This window comes from Podarcis gaigeae (genome assembly GCF_964106915.1).
Source record: "Podarcis gaigeae genome assembly, chromosome: 1".
Classification (NCBI taxonomy): Eukaryota; Metazoa; Chordata; class Lepidosauria; order Squamata; family Lacertidae; genus Podarcis; species Podarcis gaigeae.
In genome coordinates, this window is record NC_139678.1 from 83421925 (window position 1) to 83437758 (window position 15834).

The window sequence follows — 15834 nt, forward strand, 5'->3', positions numbered from 1 at the left end:
GGGGAAAAACACAGAAACATAGAGTTTAAACTGAGAGTTGCTTATAGAAAGCAGCTATATGCAAATCAAAGCATGGTGTATTTGCTAGAACACAGCAGAAATTATGGGAAAGGGACATTAATTCATCCTACTCTAAGCTGAAACTTCAGCCATGAGTTCCTCAGACTCAGAACAAAGCCCACCCCAATGGCAAACATTTCCCCATTCCTGTAGGAAAGGCATTCTCCATCCATAGGAAATGTGAGTTGCAGCAAGGCCACCCTACCATTACACAGACTAAGGCAGGCCATATTCACACCATATATTTAAAACAGTATGATATCACTTTAAAGAGTCATAATAATAATAATAATAATAATAATAATAATAATAATAATAATAATTTATTATTTATTCCCTAGCCATTCTGGGTGGCTTCCAACAGAATATTAAAATACAATAGTCTATTAAACATTAAAAGCTTCCCTAAAGAGGGTTGCCTTCAGGTGTCTTCTAAAAGTCAGGTACAGTCATACCTTGAGTTGAATGTGCTTCAGGTTGAGCACTTTCGGGTTGCGCTCCGCGGCAACTCGGAAGTAATGGAGCATGTTACTTCTGGGTTTCGACTGCTCGCACATGCGCAGACACTCAAAATGACGTTACGCGCTTGCGCAGAAGCAGCGAAACGCAACCCACGCACATGCAGGCGCACATCTTATTTTCCATTCAAGATGCAAACGGGGCTCCAGAACAGATTCCGTTTGCATCCTGAGGTACCACTGTAGTTGTTTTTCTCTTTGACATCTGGTGGGAGGGCGTGCCACTACCGAGAAGGCCCTCTGCCTAGTTCCCTGTAACTTGGCTTCTCACAGCGAGGGAACTGCCAGAAGGCCCTCGGCACTCGACCTCAGTGTTTGGGCAGAATGATGGGAGTGGAGACGCACCTTCAGGTATATTGGATTGAGGCCGTTGGGGGCTTTCAAGGTCAGCACCAACACTTTGAATTGTGCTCAGAAATGTACTGGGAGCCAATGTAGGTCTTTCAAGACCGGTGTTATGTAGTCTCGGCGGCCGCTCCCAGTCACCAGTCTAGCTACCACATTCTGGAATAGTTGAAGTTTCTGGGTCACCTTCAAAGGTAGCCCCACATAGAGCACATTGCAGTACTCCAAGCAAGACTACTTGGCATCCCCCAAAGAATCCTGGGAACTGTAGTTTGTTATGGGTGCTGAGAGATGCCAGGAGAACCCTATTCCCCTCAAAGAGCTACAATTTCCAGAGCTACCTGTGAAGAGGGATTGATAAACCACACTGGGAATTGTAGCTTGGGGGGGTAGGGGGTCTCCTCATAAGGCTCAACAAGCTTAACAAATGACAGCTCCCAAAATTATTTAAGGGAAGCCTTGATTTCATAGCGCATTAAATGTATGATGTGAATGTGGCTGTAGTCACCTCAGATCGCTGATATTTGGCGAGGGAAGGAGTTGTGGCAAAGTGTTGGAGGGTGAAGCTTGTGGGTCTGCCCTGTCTTGAACAAGCCTGCTGCCCTCTGGTAAACAGAAAATGCATTCCCATTGCCAGGGTGGCCCATTTAGTTTCACTGCCTGAAAAAAAGATCTCATGAGAGCTCTATCAGATCCCACAAGCAGGGGCGGAGGAAGGGGGTGCAGTGGGTGCAGGCTGCATTGGGTGTCACCACTGAGGGGGGTGACAAAATGCCAGGCAGCACTCACCATGGGGCCTGCAGCGCACCCAAGTCACACGTTTCTCCTGGGAGAGACACAGCGGCTTGGGCACGTACAGGCTCCGCACTGCCCAAACGGTCTTCCTGCTGCCTCCCCCCAGCTGTAGGGCAGCTGAGTGGGAGGAGGCAGGCAGACTCCGAAGGCCTCACGGTGTGCCCCACCCCTATGGACGGCTCGCCCCATCCCAGCTGTAGGGCAGCTGAGTGGAAGGAGGCAGGCAGACTCCAGAGGCCTCACGGTGTGCCCCGCCCCTATGGACGGCTCGCCCTGCCCCTGGGCGCACCGCCCCAGGTGCCCAAGTGGCTTCCTCCACCGCTGCCCACCAGACCTCGACAGAAGCTGCATCCACCACAGCCGCAACAGCCACACAACCCCAGCAGTGACAGGGGTGGGTCTATGAAGGCACAACTTCCTGGGATTCCAGACCCTCCAAGTGTCCCTATTTTCCAGGGACAATCCTGGATTTACAGAATCCATCCTGGTTTCTGATTTGAATGTCCTACTTTTCCTTAGGATGTCCCTATTTTCATCAGAGAAATGTTGGAGTGTATGGAGTTAAGCGACCCCTGAGCCAAGGAGATAAGTAACTACACAACCTTTAGAAGACACCTGAAGGCAGCTCAGTATAGGGATGCTTCTTCATGTATTTTATTATGGTTTTTTTTATATGTTGGAAGCCACCCAGAGTGGCTGGGGCAACCCAGTCAGATTGGTGGGGTATAAATAATAATTATAATTATAATTATTATTATTATTATTATTATTATTATTATTATTATTATTATTTCCTTTTTAGCACCATTGGAGGTGTCTTCATGTTTTACAGGACCATGCTTTAAGCCAAGGTTGGCGGTAGTAGTGGACTGTGGCCTTCTTGATGTTGTCGGGACTCCCAACTCCCTTCAGCCTCAGCCAGCATGGCCAATGGTTAGGGACTGATGGGAGCTTGTAGCCCAGCAACATTTGGAGGGTCATATGTACCCCACCCCTGGTTTAGATCATCCTCCTTTGGAGTTGCTTGGCTCAAGTTCCTAAGGCTCTATGCTGTTTCTCAAGTCTCCATCATTATACAGTGGTACCTTGGGTTACAGACACTTCAGGTTACATACGCTTCTGGTTACAGACTCCGCTAACCCAGAAATAGTACCTCGGGTTATGAACTTTGCTTCAGGATGAGAACAGGAATCTCGCGGCGGCAGCGGGAGGCCCCATTAGCTAAAGTGGTACCTCAGGTTAAGAACAGTTTCAGGTTAAAAACAGACCTCCAGAACAAATTAAGTTCTTAACCCGAGGTACCATTGTACATGGTACTTTGCAGTGCAACATAAGCAACAGACATGTCCCTGACCCAAATTTTGTGAGGAGGAGTGGAGTGCCTGGAGGAAAGAGGACCAAAAATAATAGGAGACAAATATGTGTAAATGCAGCTGCACCTATTTAGCTCATGTAAAGAGTGAAACTGAAAGGGCACCACAGAACAAAAAGGCTTTGAAAAAAGAAGCTTGGAGGAACAACTATTGTATATAACTAGCTTAGAGTTCAGAAACAATAGCTTGAATCTCCCATACAGTATTGTGAATAACATTGCACAGACGGCCTATAGATGGATCTTTAGTGACATCTAGCGGCTAGTTTTTAAAATGTATTCATTCAGTCTTTTCAAACCAAAGGAATGGGAAGTTTTTTCAATTCTAGGCCCGTTTAGATTTTAAAGGATCAAGTACCAGGTAAAGAAACTATGTGGAGGTTATACTCGACGGTATTCTGCTTCTCTATCCATTACTAATAAAGGATGCAATACCCCACATTACTGTTGAGGAGTGATGACAATCCACATGCTGCTGTGCTTGCCACTCAACCATACCCTAGTCATGAGTTAGGCTTCCTCTTGCCTTCAGTCTTTTTGTTAAGTATCTTTCCGTAAGAACAAACCCTCAAACTGATAATCCCGTCATCACACACACACACAACTGATGCAATAATTTTAGATTAGATGGCACAGCTTCTGTTGGCTTCTGGCTCTTTATTAGCTGAACTTCCAATGGTTATGCATTTTTCAGGGCCGTATCTCCATATGCAAAAGGTGGAGACACATAGGAAGTTGGTGGTGCATGCAGATTGCTGCACGTCATTAACTGGAGCTATTACTGAGGCTGCCCATTCGCACTGTGGTTGCATACTACCATTATCAGCTTATGAAAAAAGGTTTGCATCTTTGACAAGTCACCACTTTTTAACATCAAATTTTATTTTATTTTTATTTTATTATTATACTTCTATATTGCCCTTCATCATAAGATCTCAGGGCGGCTCACAAGATAAAAATATAAGGTAAAATCTTTATTGGCTGAGAACCAAGTTTTGAAATAATAAAAAAACAGACTCATCAGAATGGTATGCAGAACAAGCTGGTGCCTCTGTGGTGTATCTTCCAATTGCAGGTTGTATGACCTATAAAGCCTTAAACCGCTCAGGACCACAATACCTCAAGGACCACCTCTCTCCATATGAACCTACCCAGACCCTGAGATCATCTTTTGAGGCCCTTCTTTGTGTGCCTCCTCCTTGAGAGGTGCAGAGGGTGGCAGCACGAGAATAGGCCTTCTCTGCAGAGGCTCCCCATCTGTGGAATGCTCCCCCCAGGGAAGTTTGCCTGCCGCCTTCATTGCACACCTTTAGGTGCCAGCAGGGCCAGATTGAGGTCTGATGAGGCCCTAAGCTACTGAAGGTTATGGGGCCTTTATATGTTCAGCTGTCCTTTGTCAACAACAAATTGTCGCTGTTTTTTGTGTTGAATATATGCTATATGGTAATTTATGGACCTAATAGGTATTTAAAGCCATTCGCACGTAACAAAATATGTATTTTATCAAAGTATTTGTTGAACTGAAATACAATTAAGAAGAAGGATATTAATTGTCAAATACTATTAAGAAGTATATTAATAGTGAAATAATTATTAAGTTCTAACTGTATTATTTTATTTTATTTTTTATTTATTTTTTATTTTATTTGTTTTTTATCTTATATTTTGGAAATGTACATCCAGGGGTTTTTTTCCCTTTAAATTTTTTTGGGGGCCCCCAAGAGAGTGGTGCCCTAAGCTATAGCCTGTTGAGCTTATACAGAAATCCAGCACTGGCAAAACATTCATTTTTAACCAGGCCTTTGGTTGGTCTGTTTGACATCTTATACCCTTTTAAAATGTGGCTCTTTTCTGGGGGAGGGGGTTATTGGGGGTATGTTTTTATTCTCATTATATATGTTGTGATCTTTTCTGTGAACCGCCCTGAGACCTCTGGGTATAAGACAGTATAAGAATTCAATACATTAAATAAATAAATAAATAAATAAATAAATAAATAAATAAATAAGCAAGCAAGCTTCTCCATCAGAGCTGAACAGCAGAGACAACTATTACCAGTCAGCGAAAGGAAAAGTCAAAAGCCTCCTGCCACAGTCATTCTAGCAGCAACCAAAAGGAAGACACTGAGAGCTGTGTGAAGTAGCTTAGGACCAGCAAAGAGAGACAGCAGGGCTAAGGAGGAAGACTTGGGGACTGGTGATTTTAGAAATACAGTTAAATACAATATCCTAGAGTTGGGCCACATAAGCGAGTAAGATCCCTGGCAGAGCAGCCTCTCCAGCAATTTGAGGATAGAGATGAGGTCCTATAGCTCAACTTCACAGGAGTAAGATGCCAGCAATGGATAACCTTCAGTGCAGCTTCCCTTCCTGTTGCTAAACTAGCCTCAAATGGTGCCAGCGTTCTTCCTCAAAGGCCTATGGAAGTTGGTGGTGGAATGCCACTTCTTAGCAAAGCTGTGGACTTGAAAGCCCTGAATGAAGCCAGTGGTTCTTTGGATCAGTCAGGGAAGTCAACAGCTAGGCAGGAGTTTTTGGCTTCTCGTTTACAGACAAGTCACAGAGACATGGGATCCCGGCACCTTCCCACTTCAGAAAATGGCTGTACCACTCAGGCTGGGAGAACCACGGATGATCCAGATGAGGGTGTTGGGGGGGGCAAAGGAAACAAGTGAACCCGGCTTCACCTCCACACCTGTAGCATAGAAAGCAAAAGGAAATTCCCCAGATGCTGAAGGAATTGGTGAGATGGAAGAATGAAAGGTAGGAATGAAAGGTCCTCTAGGATTCCATTGAGAGCCAAGAGACATTTGTACTGTGACTAATAATTTGCAATAATTGGTGAAGCTGACAAGCTTTGCAATATAGTCTGAGATTCAGAACACCCATTCCTCCCTCTTTTGCTGTCTTATAAAGTAAGGTTCGGTTAAACCCTTTCCCATTTCTCTCACGGAGAAGACTACAGGTACTGCCACTACTGTAATAAGGTAAGGGGAAGCATAACTGGAAGGATCTAGAACAGATAGAGCAATCTCAGTAGGAACAACATCTTGATGGCCAAAATGTGCCTTAGCCAAGAGAGCAAAAGAGTCTGCCAAGAGGACCATAGTTCTACCACCTAACACATGCCAGGTCTTTAGTCTCCAGGACTCCTAAATATTTCTTTTTAAAGCCTCCCAGAGGGTGAGGTTGGCCTCTGTTGCTAAGGAAACCTGGTCATGCTAATTGATGTTGAGGCATGTAAGTTGTCTTTTGGTATAATTGACCTCTAAACCTTCAACTTTTAAAATTTATGTAGTTCCTCTTTCAAAGGTGCAATTCCTCCAACAGGGTCTGATAAACTTCCCTCTTCTTTTGTCTCATTTTTCTTTAGATTCTGAAGGCAAGGAACTTATTATTTTTGTACAGTGCCTGGTGCAAATTAAGGAATTAGAGGTGGTGATTATGGTGGTATATTGATTCCTTTCTTTTGACAGGAAACTACTTTCACTTCAGAAATCCACCACTACCATTTTAATATCTTATCAGTCTTGCAATGGGGGGTGGGGAGAGAACCAACATCTGGCTTTGCAGAGTGAGGGGTGCCACTATAAACTGCTGCACTGCTGGTATATATAGTAAGTTATAATGAGCTGATTAGGTATTACTCAGTTGCCATCTTGAAGTGAAGAAATACATTTTGTTTTCAAACAAGGTTTGCCTAACTTGAATCCAAGCTCCCTTTTGGGTTGGAGAATGAAGAACAACATGCACCTTGCAGATTGTGAGTCTGCTCAATAGAAGTTGCATTACATACCTGAGCTTTCAGAATCAAGGTATATATCATAAGATACTTGGGGGAGATGATTCCAGATTAACATTCAAACAACAGAACATTTGCAACAAGAATTAGAAACCAGGGTGTTCCTTCATTTTAGAGTCTACACCCCATAAACTAGCTATTCTGGGACAATGGAGTCCTCTGTCTGTTCATGGGAAAGACAAGCCCTGATCTTCACACCAGAGCAGAACAAGCTTCTAAAGACTGTTTTTCACTAACGAAGCCCCTTATCACTGATCCTGTTGCAGAGTGAAAGGTGAGCCTGCTCGCTTCATTTTCAGCGTATGTTATTTGAACTGCTGTAGTGCCATGACTGAAAAACTTGGTTCACATGTTACACTGAACAAAGGTAGAAGCTGACTTCACACACAAACAAGTATTTGTGTAAAACTTTGTTGATTTGTAGAAGAAGAGTTTGGATTTGATATCCCGCTTTATCACTACCCAAAGGAGTCTTAAAGTGGCTAACATTCTCCTTTCCCTTCCTCCCCCACAACAAACACTCTGTGAGGTGAGTGGGGCTGAGAGACTTCAGAGAAGTGTGACTGGCCCAAGGTCACCCAGCAGCTTCATGTGGAGGAGCAGAGACGCAAACCCGGTTCACCAGATTACGAGTCTACCGCTCTTAACCACTACACCACACTGGCTATTATAACTTATTATATTATATAACTTGTTATATATTATTATATAACTTAGTATAACATTATTATTATGTATAACTCAGCTATTCTGTACACAGGTACACAGGCTGTACAGTTGTTGAGAATTACACCTCAACTGTTGTGTATATGGGTACTACACAGACTGCACGGTCATTAAATGTGAGATGTAAACATCCCTTATGAAACCAAGTTATGAATCAGAAAGTCCCCAGTTCAAATCTCAACCTTCCTATGAAGTCACTAGGTGCAAACTACTGTCTGTCAACTGCAGTCGTCCACATCTGCAATATGAGAGATAATTATACTGACTTACCTTATGCAGTTGTTGTAACGATTATAAATAGTTGTCAGGATTGTAGATAGATGATACATGTGGAATGCTTTGAACACTTGCAAATGATTTATTTATTTATTTATTTATTTATGTTGATTACATTTGTATACTGCCCTTCATCCAAAGATCTCAGGGTGGTTCATAGCATACAAATTCAAGATAAAAACACAAAATACATAATAAAAACGGTGGGGATGGGGCCAAAAGCAACCCTCTGGACTTGCAGTCCCTCCTCAGCCACATCCCCTCATCCCAGGACACCTCCCTCATTGGCCCTGCTTTGCACCCTCCCTGAGTTGTTTTGCCTGGCTGGAATGTGCCCTCGAACTCTAATAATGCGTCTTGCTTGGATGGATGGATGGATGGATGGATGGATGGATGGATGGATGGATTGGATGGAAAGAGGGGTCTGTGAGCATGTGTCTGCCCTGGCCACCACAGGCATGTGGTCCCTGGAACATTACGCAGAAGTGAATGTGGTCCTCAGACTGAAAATGATGCCCTGTCCCTGCAGTAGGACATTCATGTAGAACTTCATTTCTAAGTATGATACACCAAGACGTATGTAGTACTAAGAACTGACTGATACAATTCCCCACTTCGTTATTTAGCAGATTTCAGAATATGGAAGCAGCTGTAGAGGGAAACTGCACCGTGGTGACTGAGTTCATTCTCCTGGGATTCTCTGAAGGTCCGGAACTGCAGCTGCCCTTGTTTATGGTGTTCCTTGTGATCTACATCATCACCCTAATGGGGAATCTGGGGATGATCATGTTAATCAGGGCCAACACCCGGCTTCACACTCCTATGTATTTCTTCCTATGCAACTTGTCCGCTGTTGATATCTGTTACTCATCAGTCATCACGCCAAGGATGCTGATGAACCTTCTAGCACAAAGCAAATTGATTTCCTTCAATGCATGTTTTGCTCAGCTTTACTTTTTTGTGGCCTGGGTGTGCACTGAGTGTTTCTTGCTGGCCAACATGGCATATGACCGTTACATGGCCATCTGTAGCCCATTGCTCTATTCCACAGTTATGTCGCAGAGAGTCTGCATCCTGTTGGTTGCTGGCTCGTGCTTCATCGGCTTCACAAATGCCATGGTAACGGTATGTTTTTTAAGCAGGTTGCCATTCTGTGGCTCTAACATCATCAGGCACTTCTTCTGCGACACTCCTCCCCTATTAACACTGTCCTCCGATAGCCATGTCACAGAAATGATCATTTCCTCCCTCGCTGGGTTCACTACCATTGGATCCTTGTTCATCATTGTCTTCTCTTACGTGTTCATTCTGGCTGCCATCCTGAAGATCCGATCAGCTCAAGGCAGACACAAGGCCTTCTCCACCTGCACCTCTCACCTTACAGCCGTCACGGTCTTCTATGGGACTCTGATATTCACATATCTGCGTCCCAATACAAGCTACTTGTTGGGTCGGGACCAAGTGGCTTCCGTGTTCTACACAGTGGTGGTCCCAATGTTGAATCCTCTAATCTACAGCCTCAGGAACAAGGAAGTGAAGGAAGCTTTCAGGCAATCCGTGAGGATGAAAATGTTTTTGCGATGAATGCAAAAACAATTTAGGGCAATTCCTTGAGGAGGCCAACAGAAATGAAACAGAATTCTGTGAAAGCTTCTGAGCATATGTACACATACCCCTCAAACGCTTTATCAGACAAGATGTTAAAACACACACGCTTGCACACCTTTCTGTTGGCTTAGTAAAGGAATTTCCCTAATATGCACTTTGAAATTTTTGTTATGAGCCAACAACCTTTATTGGGGATTTAAAAGAATTTTGTAATTTAAATAGTAATAATCATGTAACAAAATAATCATAAAACAATAAATGGAACAACTCAAAAATCTTCCCTATGTGGGTTCCAGTCTGAATTTACATAGACCTTTTACACTGCTGTGGATGACAAAAGCTAATCTATGCATGGCAAAACATATATGTTACCTCCATTGAGTTGTCTTCACTGAAATAACTAGAACAACCTTAGCCACCCAATTCTATTCAATTATGGTTCAATTAAAGCAATAGCCTTTTCTTTTACAACAAGTATTACATTAGTTCAGCTAAAGCAACTGTGCTATCACCACCTATTAGTTTGATTTGAATGGTCACTAGGTTGACCTTGTGTGTGTTTGCATTTAAATGCCACAAAAACAAATTTCATGGTCTTTTGGTTCTTCTGTTTGCACATTTCATGCATCTGATGGTGCAGTAAAGTCATTACACAAAAGTTTCTGCCACAATCAATCTCATAAGTGCCACGAGATCTTTGGTAGTTTTTCCTACCCATTGGGGAGGACTGCACAGAGTTTTTTAACTTTTCCCCATAACTTTTTGTACATGATAAGGATCCCACAATCTACCAGGATCAGCCAGGGATCTGCCGGTAGATTGCAATCTACTGGTTGCACATCCCTGCAAGACAGCATCTGCCTCGGAGCTGGACCTCAGTGTCCGGGCTGAACGATGGGGATGGAGACGCTCCTTCAGGTATACAGAGGTATAACCTGAAACTGTTCTTAACCTGAACACTTTAGCTAATGGGCCTCCTGCTGCCGCTGTGCCGCCACTACACAATTTATGTTCTCATCCTGAAGCAAAGTTCTTAACCTGAGGTAATATTTCTGGGTTAGCGGAGTCTGTAACCTGAAGCGTATGTAACCTGAAGCGTATGTAACCTGAGGTACCACTGTACTGGGGTTGTGTTACTGCCCCCCAGGTGAATGTGATGGGTGGAGTGGATCTCTCACAGCTATGTCCACTTGAGTTATTGATACTTCACCAATAGGAACTCAATGGCTGGAGAGCAGAAGCTGCTGTCAGACTGAGAGTCAGTTTTGAGCCAAGGTCAGCCAATCAGCTTCATGGCTGAATAGGGATTTGAACCACTAAGCTCTCAAACTGTTATATCATTCTGTCTCTTTTTATCTCGACTGCTTCCATTTGGGGGCAACCATGACTAAGGCTACAAGTTGTGCATTAGTGTACCAGAGCTATGCCTCACTGGAGGAGGAAGACCTTGATTCATACAGATTAAGGCATATTCTATATTTCTTGCAAATCCTCCCACCCATTTTACCTGTGGATGGGAAAGATGGGGGGGAATGGGACTGATGCAATCGCATCTGGCTTGATCCTGACTTCAGTACATCAGTAGAGCTCTCGTGAGGATGTCTCAAAGGACCATCAAGTCCCAAAGAACCTGAGGCAATGTAGAAATACTCCTGCACTAGCTGATTCTAAGCCCTTTCAAAGCTGCCTTTGCAGTTTCCAACCTGGAAATATTGCAAGGTAATTTGAAACCGAAGGGCTTCCTGGAAAACTGGACTCTTAATTGTTAGCCAACAGAGGCTGTGTACCCATTTACTCTGCATCCAGTGTGTGTTCCCACCACTGGTTTGGGAAGCAGTACGCACACGACATTAGCCACTACTCATATCTATCCTGTGCCTGCACTTTGATGCATTTTTCCCTATACCAGCTTCAGTCCAAATTGAGAAAAAGAATGACCTAGCCGCATTTTAAGCTCGTAGTGTGTACATAACCTAAGACTAACCCTGTGCACGCTTCCTTGGGAACAACACCCTGCCCGAAAACATAGTGAGCGTAAGTATGCATACAACCAGGCTGTAAACCAGGGCTCTTTTTTCAGCCGGAACTCTCCGGAACTCAGTTCCGGCACCTCTCAGGTGGGCACCATTGGCATTATAAGAAAACAAGGGAGGTGGTCAAGATGAGTTGCGGCACCTCCTTTCTAGAAAAATAGCACTGCTGTGAACTATTTTATTAAAGAGCCCACATGCTTTGCAGCTTAGTCAGTCGTCTTCAGTTAATTGGTGAAATGTTTTTATTTTAAAAATGATAGAAAACAGAATAGAAAACCATGGCCTGCTTAACTGAAATAGAAATCAGCATTATTATTTTTCACCCTGGCAATGTTCTCCTGAATAGTACCATTAGGAACTGAAATACCTCAATGTTTTCATTCTTCAGGGAAACGGAAGAGCCAGCCTTTGCGGAGCCATGTGAAGCATAGTAAGTCTGACTCATCTGTACAGTTTCTTGCAGCATCATGTAGACAAAAGGCCTGAGGCTCACACTGTTGTTGAGGCACTCAAAACTAGCAATAACCAACAGATAGATGCCAGTTAAAATGTGAGGAGAAAATTATGACAAACTTACTTGAAGGCTGAAGGGAGGGGTGGAGGTCTTTACCATCCTCCTGAAAGAACCAAGAGATGGATCTGATGGACTTTAGATGGAAGAGAATTTCATAGTATAGGAACCACCATGAAGATGGCTATGTTACCTTACAGGTCAGCCTAACCTATGCATCTTTTGGTGGCTCATTGATATACTTCAGTATACAGAGAGGTACATAAGGGAAGCCCCTCTTAATGTTCCACCCCTGTGAGCTACATGTTTGATAATGACCCACCCATAGGCAGACCTTCTTTGTGGAAGCTCCTGGTTCCAAAATTTGGTGGGTACCCACATTGCTGGCCTTTCGTCTCCATCCAGGCGAGATCTTGATTGTTTGTTCAGGCATTTCAGCAAAAATGCTGATGTTTGTGGTATTTCTGTTGTGTGTTCTGGTGGGATTTCTCTAATACGTGGTTTTAAATTGAGAGTTGTTGATATGCATTTGTTAAAACAAACATAGAAGGTTAAAAAAAATCACTTTGCTATGTGAGTAAATCGCCCTCTTTTAAAATGTGTAAAATAGCCAAGCTAGTTTTTTAAACAGACAACTTTGCCTTAGGTTGGGTTTACACAATCATTGTGTGCACTGTTAGTTTTAAGTAAAAGCAATCCTGACCTTCAGCCTTCTCTCTGCTACTCCTTGCCTCTCTGCATCTGCTGCCTGAGATGGCTGGCTCATTCTGTTGCTGTGCTTACTGGGAGGGAGAGGTAGTGGGGGGTGTCTGCACAATGCAGACCCAGAAGCAGAAGTGCCACATTGGCACTGCTGTTGTGTTTGCACTGCAGCAGCCTCCCCACCATCATACCCCTTCCTCTCTCCCTTCCAGTAAGCACAGCGAAGGGGCAGGTGGGAGGACAGGCATGTAGCACTCTCTACCAGGCCCCCCTGTCCTGGAGAAAAAAATTGCTGGAACACTTGTCTCCTCCCTTCCCCCCTTTTTTTCCTTCCCCCCCACTTTCTTTTTTAAATTTTGCATTCAAGATGCACATTTGTCTGAAACTTGAGGTACGAGTTCCTGGGAGGAATGCAATGTAGCACTATGGCAACTTTTTGTCAATGCAAGCACTTTTCAGCTCACCAGATGCAATGCTTCACCTCCCCTCAGAACCTGCTCTGAGGGTTTTCCTGACACACTGCCCCCCAGCCATGCAGGGGATACCAGCGGGAAGAAGAGGAGGGAAAGATCCACTGTACTAGCAGAAGTCCTTGTGCAGACTTCCCATAATGGGAACAGTTACTTTAGAGTAGAGATAGATGATAGATTAGATAGATAGATGATAGATAGATAGATAGATGATAGATAGATGATAAATGATAGATGATAGATTGATATAGAAGATAGATAGATAGATGATAGATAGATAGATAGATAGATAGATAGATAGATAGATAGATGATAGATAGATAGATAGATAGATAGATAGATAGATAGATGATAGATAGATAGATAGATAGATAGATAGATAGATAGATATAGATAGATGATAGATAGATGATAGATAGATAGATAGATAGATATAGATAGATAGATAGATAGATAGATAGATAGATAGATAGATAGATGATAGATAGATAGATAGATGATAGATAGATAGATAGATAGATAGATAGATAGATAGATAGATAGATAGATATAGATAGATGATAGATAGATAGATAGATAGATAGATAGATAGATAGATAGATAGATAGATGATAAATGATAGATGATAGATTGATATAGAAGATAGATAGATAGATGATACCTAGATAGATATTGATTTTATATAGTCAAACGTTTATGATAACCTATCAATAACCAATCATCAGATACAGATCTCTCACCATTATTCTATTGGACAATGCACATGAATGGAGCACTGGCTAGAGTTCTAGAAACAAGGTATGATATCTCAAAGAGAGTCTCTCCAAAAGCCAACATATGGGGCAGAAGGGTTTAAATAACCAGAGGAGGAGTTGATAAAAGTAAGGAATGGAAATCACTGTCACATAATAATAATAATAATAATTATTATTATTATTATTATTATTATTATTATTATTATTATTATTATTTATTATCTATACCCCACCCATAAAACACCCAGAGTCTTATACAAAGCTTTATTAGAACCGCCCCCCAGAATTATGGAGGCATACTGTGAGTAGAAACGTTGAAAGTGGATTATGTAGGTTGGGTGGGAATTGCACTGGAGGCTTCCTTTCCCCTGCCGAAATGAAGAGGTGTTTGAGTTATAGTTATGTTTCTATGTTTCTTCCACAGAAGATGCAGCATGTGGGTGGAAAAAAACCCTGTCCCCAGTAGCTATACTGATGTGAAGAGGCAAACACGGACCTTCATTGATTAACCAGATTGAATTTCCATCAGGAGGCCAACGAGGAGGAGAAGAGAGAGAGAGAGAAAGAGAGCCCACATCTACTCATCACAGATTTTAATTCCCCATAAACCGTATTAGTCAAGTCATTGCAAAAATGCCTGAGGGAAACGATAGCACCATAACTGAATTCATTCTCCTGGGACTAACAGACAGGCCAGAACTCCAAGGTGTTTTGTTTGTGGTGTTCCTGATCCTGTACTTGATCACAGTCATAGGGAATTTGGGCATGATCACACTGATTAGGGTTGATGCCCGACTGCACACTCCTATGTACTTCTTCCTCAGCCACCTGGCTTTCCTGGACTTCTCTTACTCCTCAGCCATCACCCCAAAGACACTAATAAACCTTTTGGTTGAGAACAAGGCCATCTCACTGAGTGGCTGTGCCGCTCAGATGTATAGCTTCATTGCATTTGGGACTACCGAGTGCTTCCTTCTGGCAGTGATGGCCTACGATAGGTATGTGGCAATCTGTAAACCCTTGCTCTATACTGTCATCATGTCCCGACAGCTCTGCCTGCAGCTCCTTGTCACTTCTTACCTTTGTGGCTTTGGGATTGCAATGATACACACAAGCTGCGCTTTCCGGCTGTCCTTCTGTCACTCCAACGTCATCAAGCACTTCTTCTGTGACGTGATTCCCCTCCTCAACATCTCCTGCACTGACACCAGAGTGAATGAGATCATTCTTTTTGCCTTCTGCATCTTCAATGGGCTCTTCATCACATTGGAGATATGCATTTCCTATATCTACATTGTCTCCGCCATCTTGAAAATCCGCTCCTCCGAAGGGCGGCGCAAAGCCTTCTCCACCTGCGCTTCTCACTTGGCCGTTGTCATAATGTTCTTTGGGACAGCGGTTTTTATGTACATACGCCCCAGCTCGGACTCCTCACCAGACGAAGACAGGATTGTGTCAGTGTTTTATACCGTGGTGAATCCCATGCTGAACCCTTTGATCTACAGCCTGAGGAACAAGGAGGTGAAGGATGCCTTGAAAAGGGTGTTAAACAGGAAAAATGTGTTTTTCTCTTTGCAGAAAGATAAAAATGCACTTAAAACAACTGCTTAAAATGACCTGACTCCTTTTGGTACATTCTTTTTCACAGCTGTAGAAAAATGTTCGCAATACAAGTATGGTGGTTCTATAATGTTCTTACTAGAAGAACTTCAGGCCCTTTCTGCTTTATTACCTAGAGCCACTTCCTACAGTTATCAAAGATAATTCATGCAAAAGTGAAGCAAATGATGCTTCTGTTGTTAAAATGTGCAGCTGCAGAAGTGACAGATGATGGTATGCATGTTTTAATGGCAAGCATATTT

General features: G+C 43.0%; 3 protein-coding genes across 3 annotated transcripts in view; 2 read left to right on the top strand and 1 right to left on the bottom strand.

Moving 5' to 3' along the window:
* LOC310826737 (olfactory receptor 5V1-like) overlaps positions 1-11920 on the bottom strand; it is a 34130-nt gene extending 22210 nt beyond the window's left edge. Inside the window, exon 1 of the mRNA XM_083702008.1 lies at positions 11902-11920. The gene's annotated coding sequence lies outside the window, so the exon portion shown is untranslated. The remainder of the gene's footprint in view (positions 1-11901) is intronic.
* Positions 8533-9477, top strand: LOC310851636 (olfactory receptor 5J3-like; the record flags this gene model as incomplete). The annotated part of the gene is made up of 1 exon (XM_083754231.1): positions 8533-9477. The coding sequence occupies one exon, from the start codon at positions 8533-8535 to the stop codon at positions 9475-9477; it is 945 nt and encodes a 314-aa protein (XP_083610357.1).
* A 2685-nt stretch (positions 11921-14605) lies between the features above and the next one.
* Positions 14606-15583, top strand: LOC310851639 (olfactory receptor 5AP2-like; the record flags this gene model as incomplete). The annotated part of the gene is made up of 1 exon (XM_083754244.1): positions 14606-15583. One exon carries the CDS (start codon positions 14606-14608, stop codon positions 15581-15583), a length of 978 nt encoding a protein of 325 aa, XP_083610370.1.
* Positions 15584-15834: the final 251 nt, after the last annotated feature.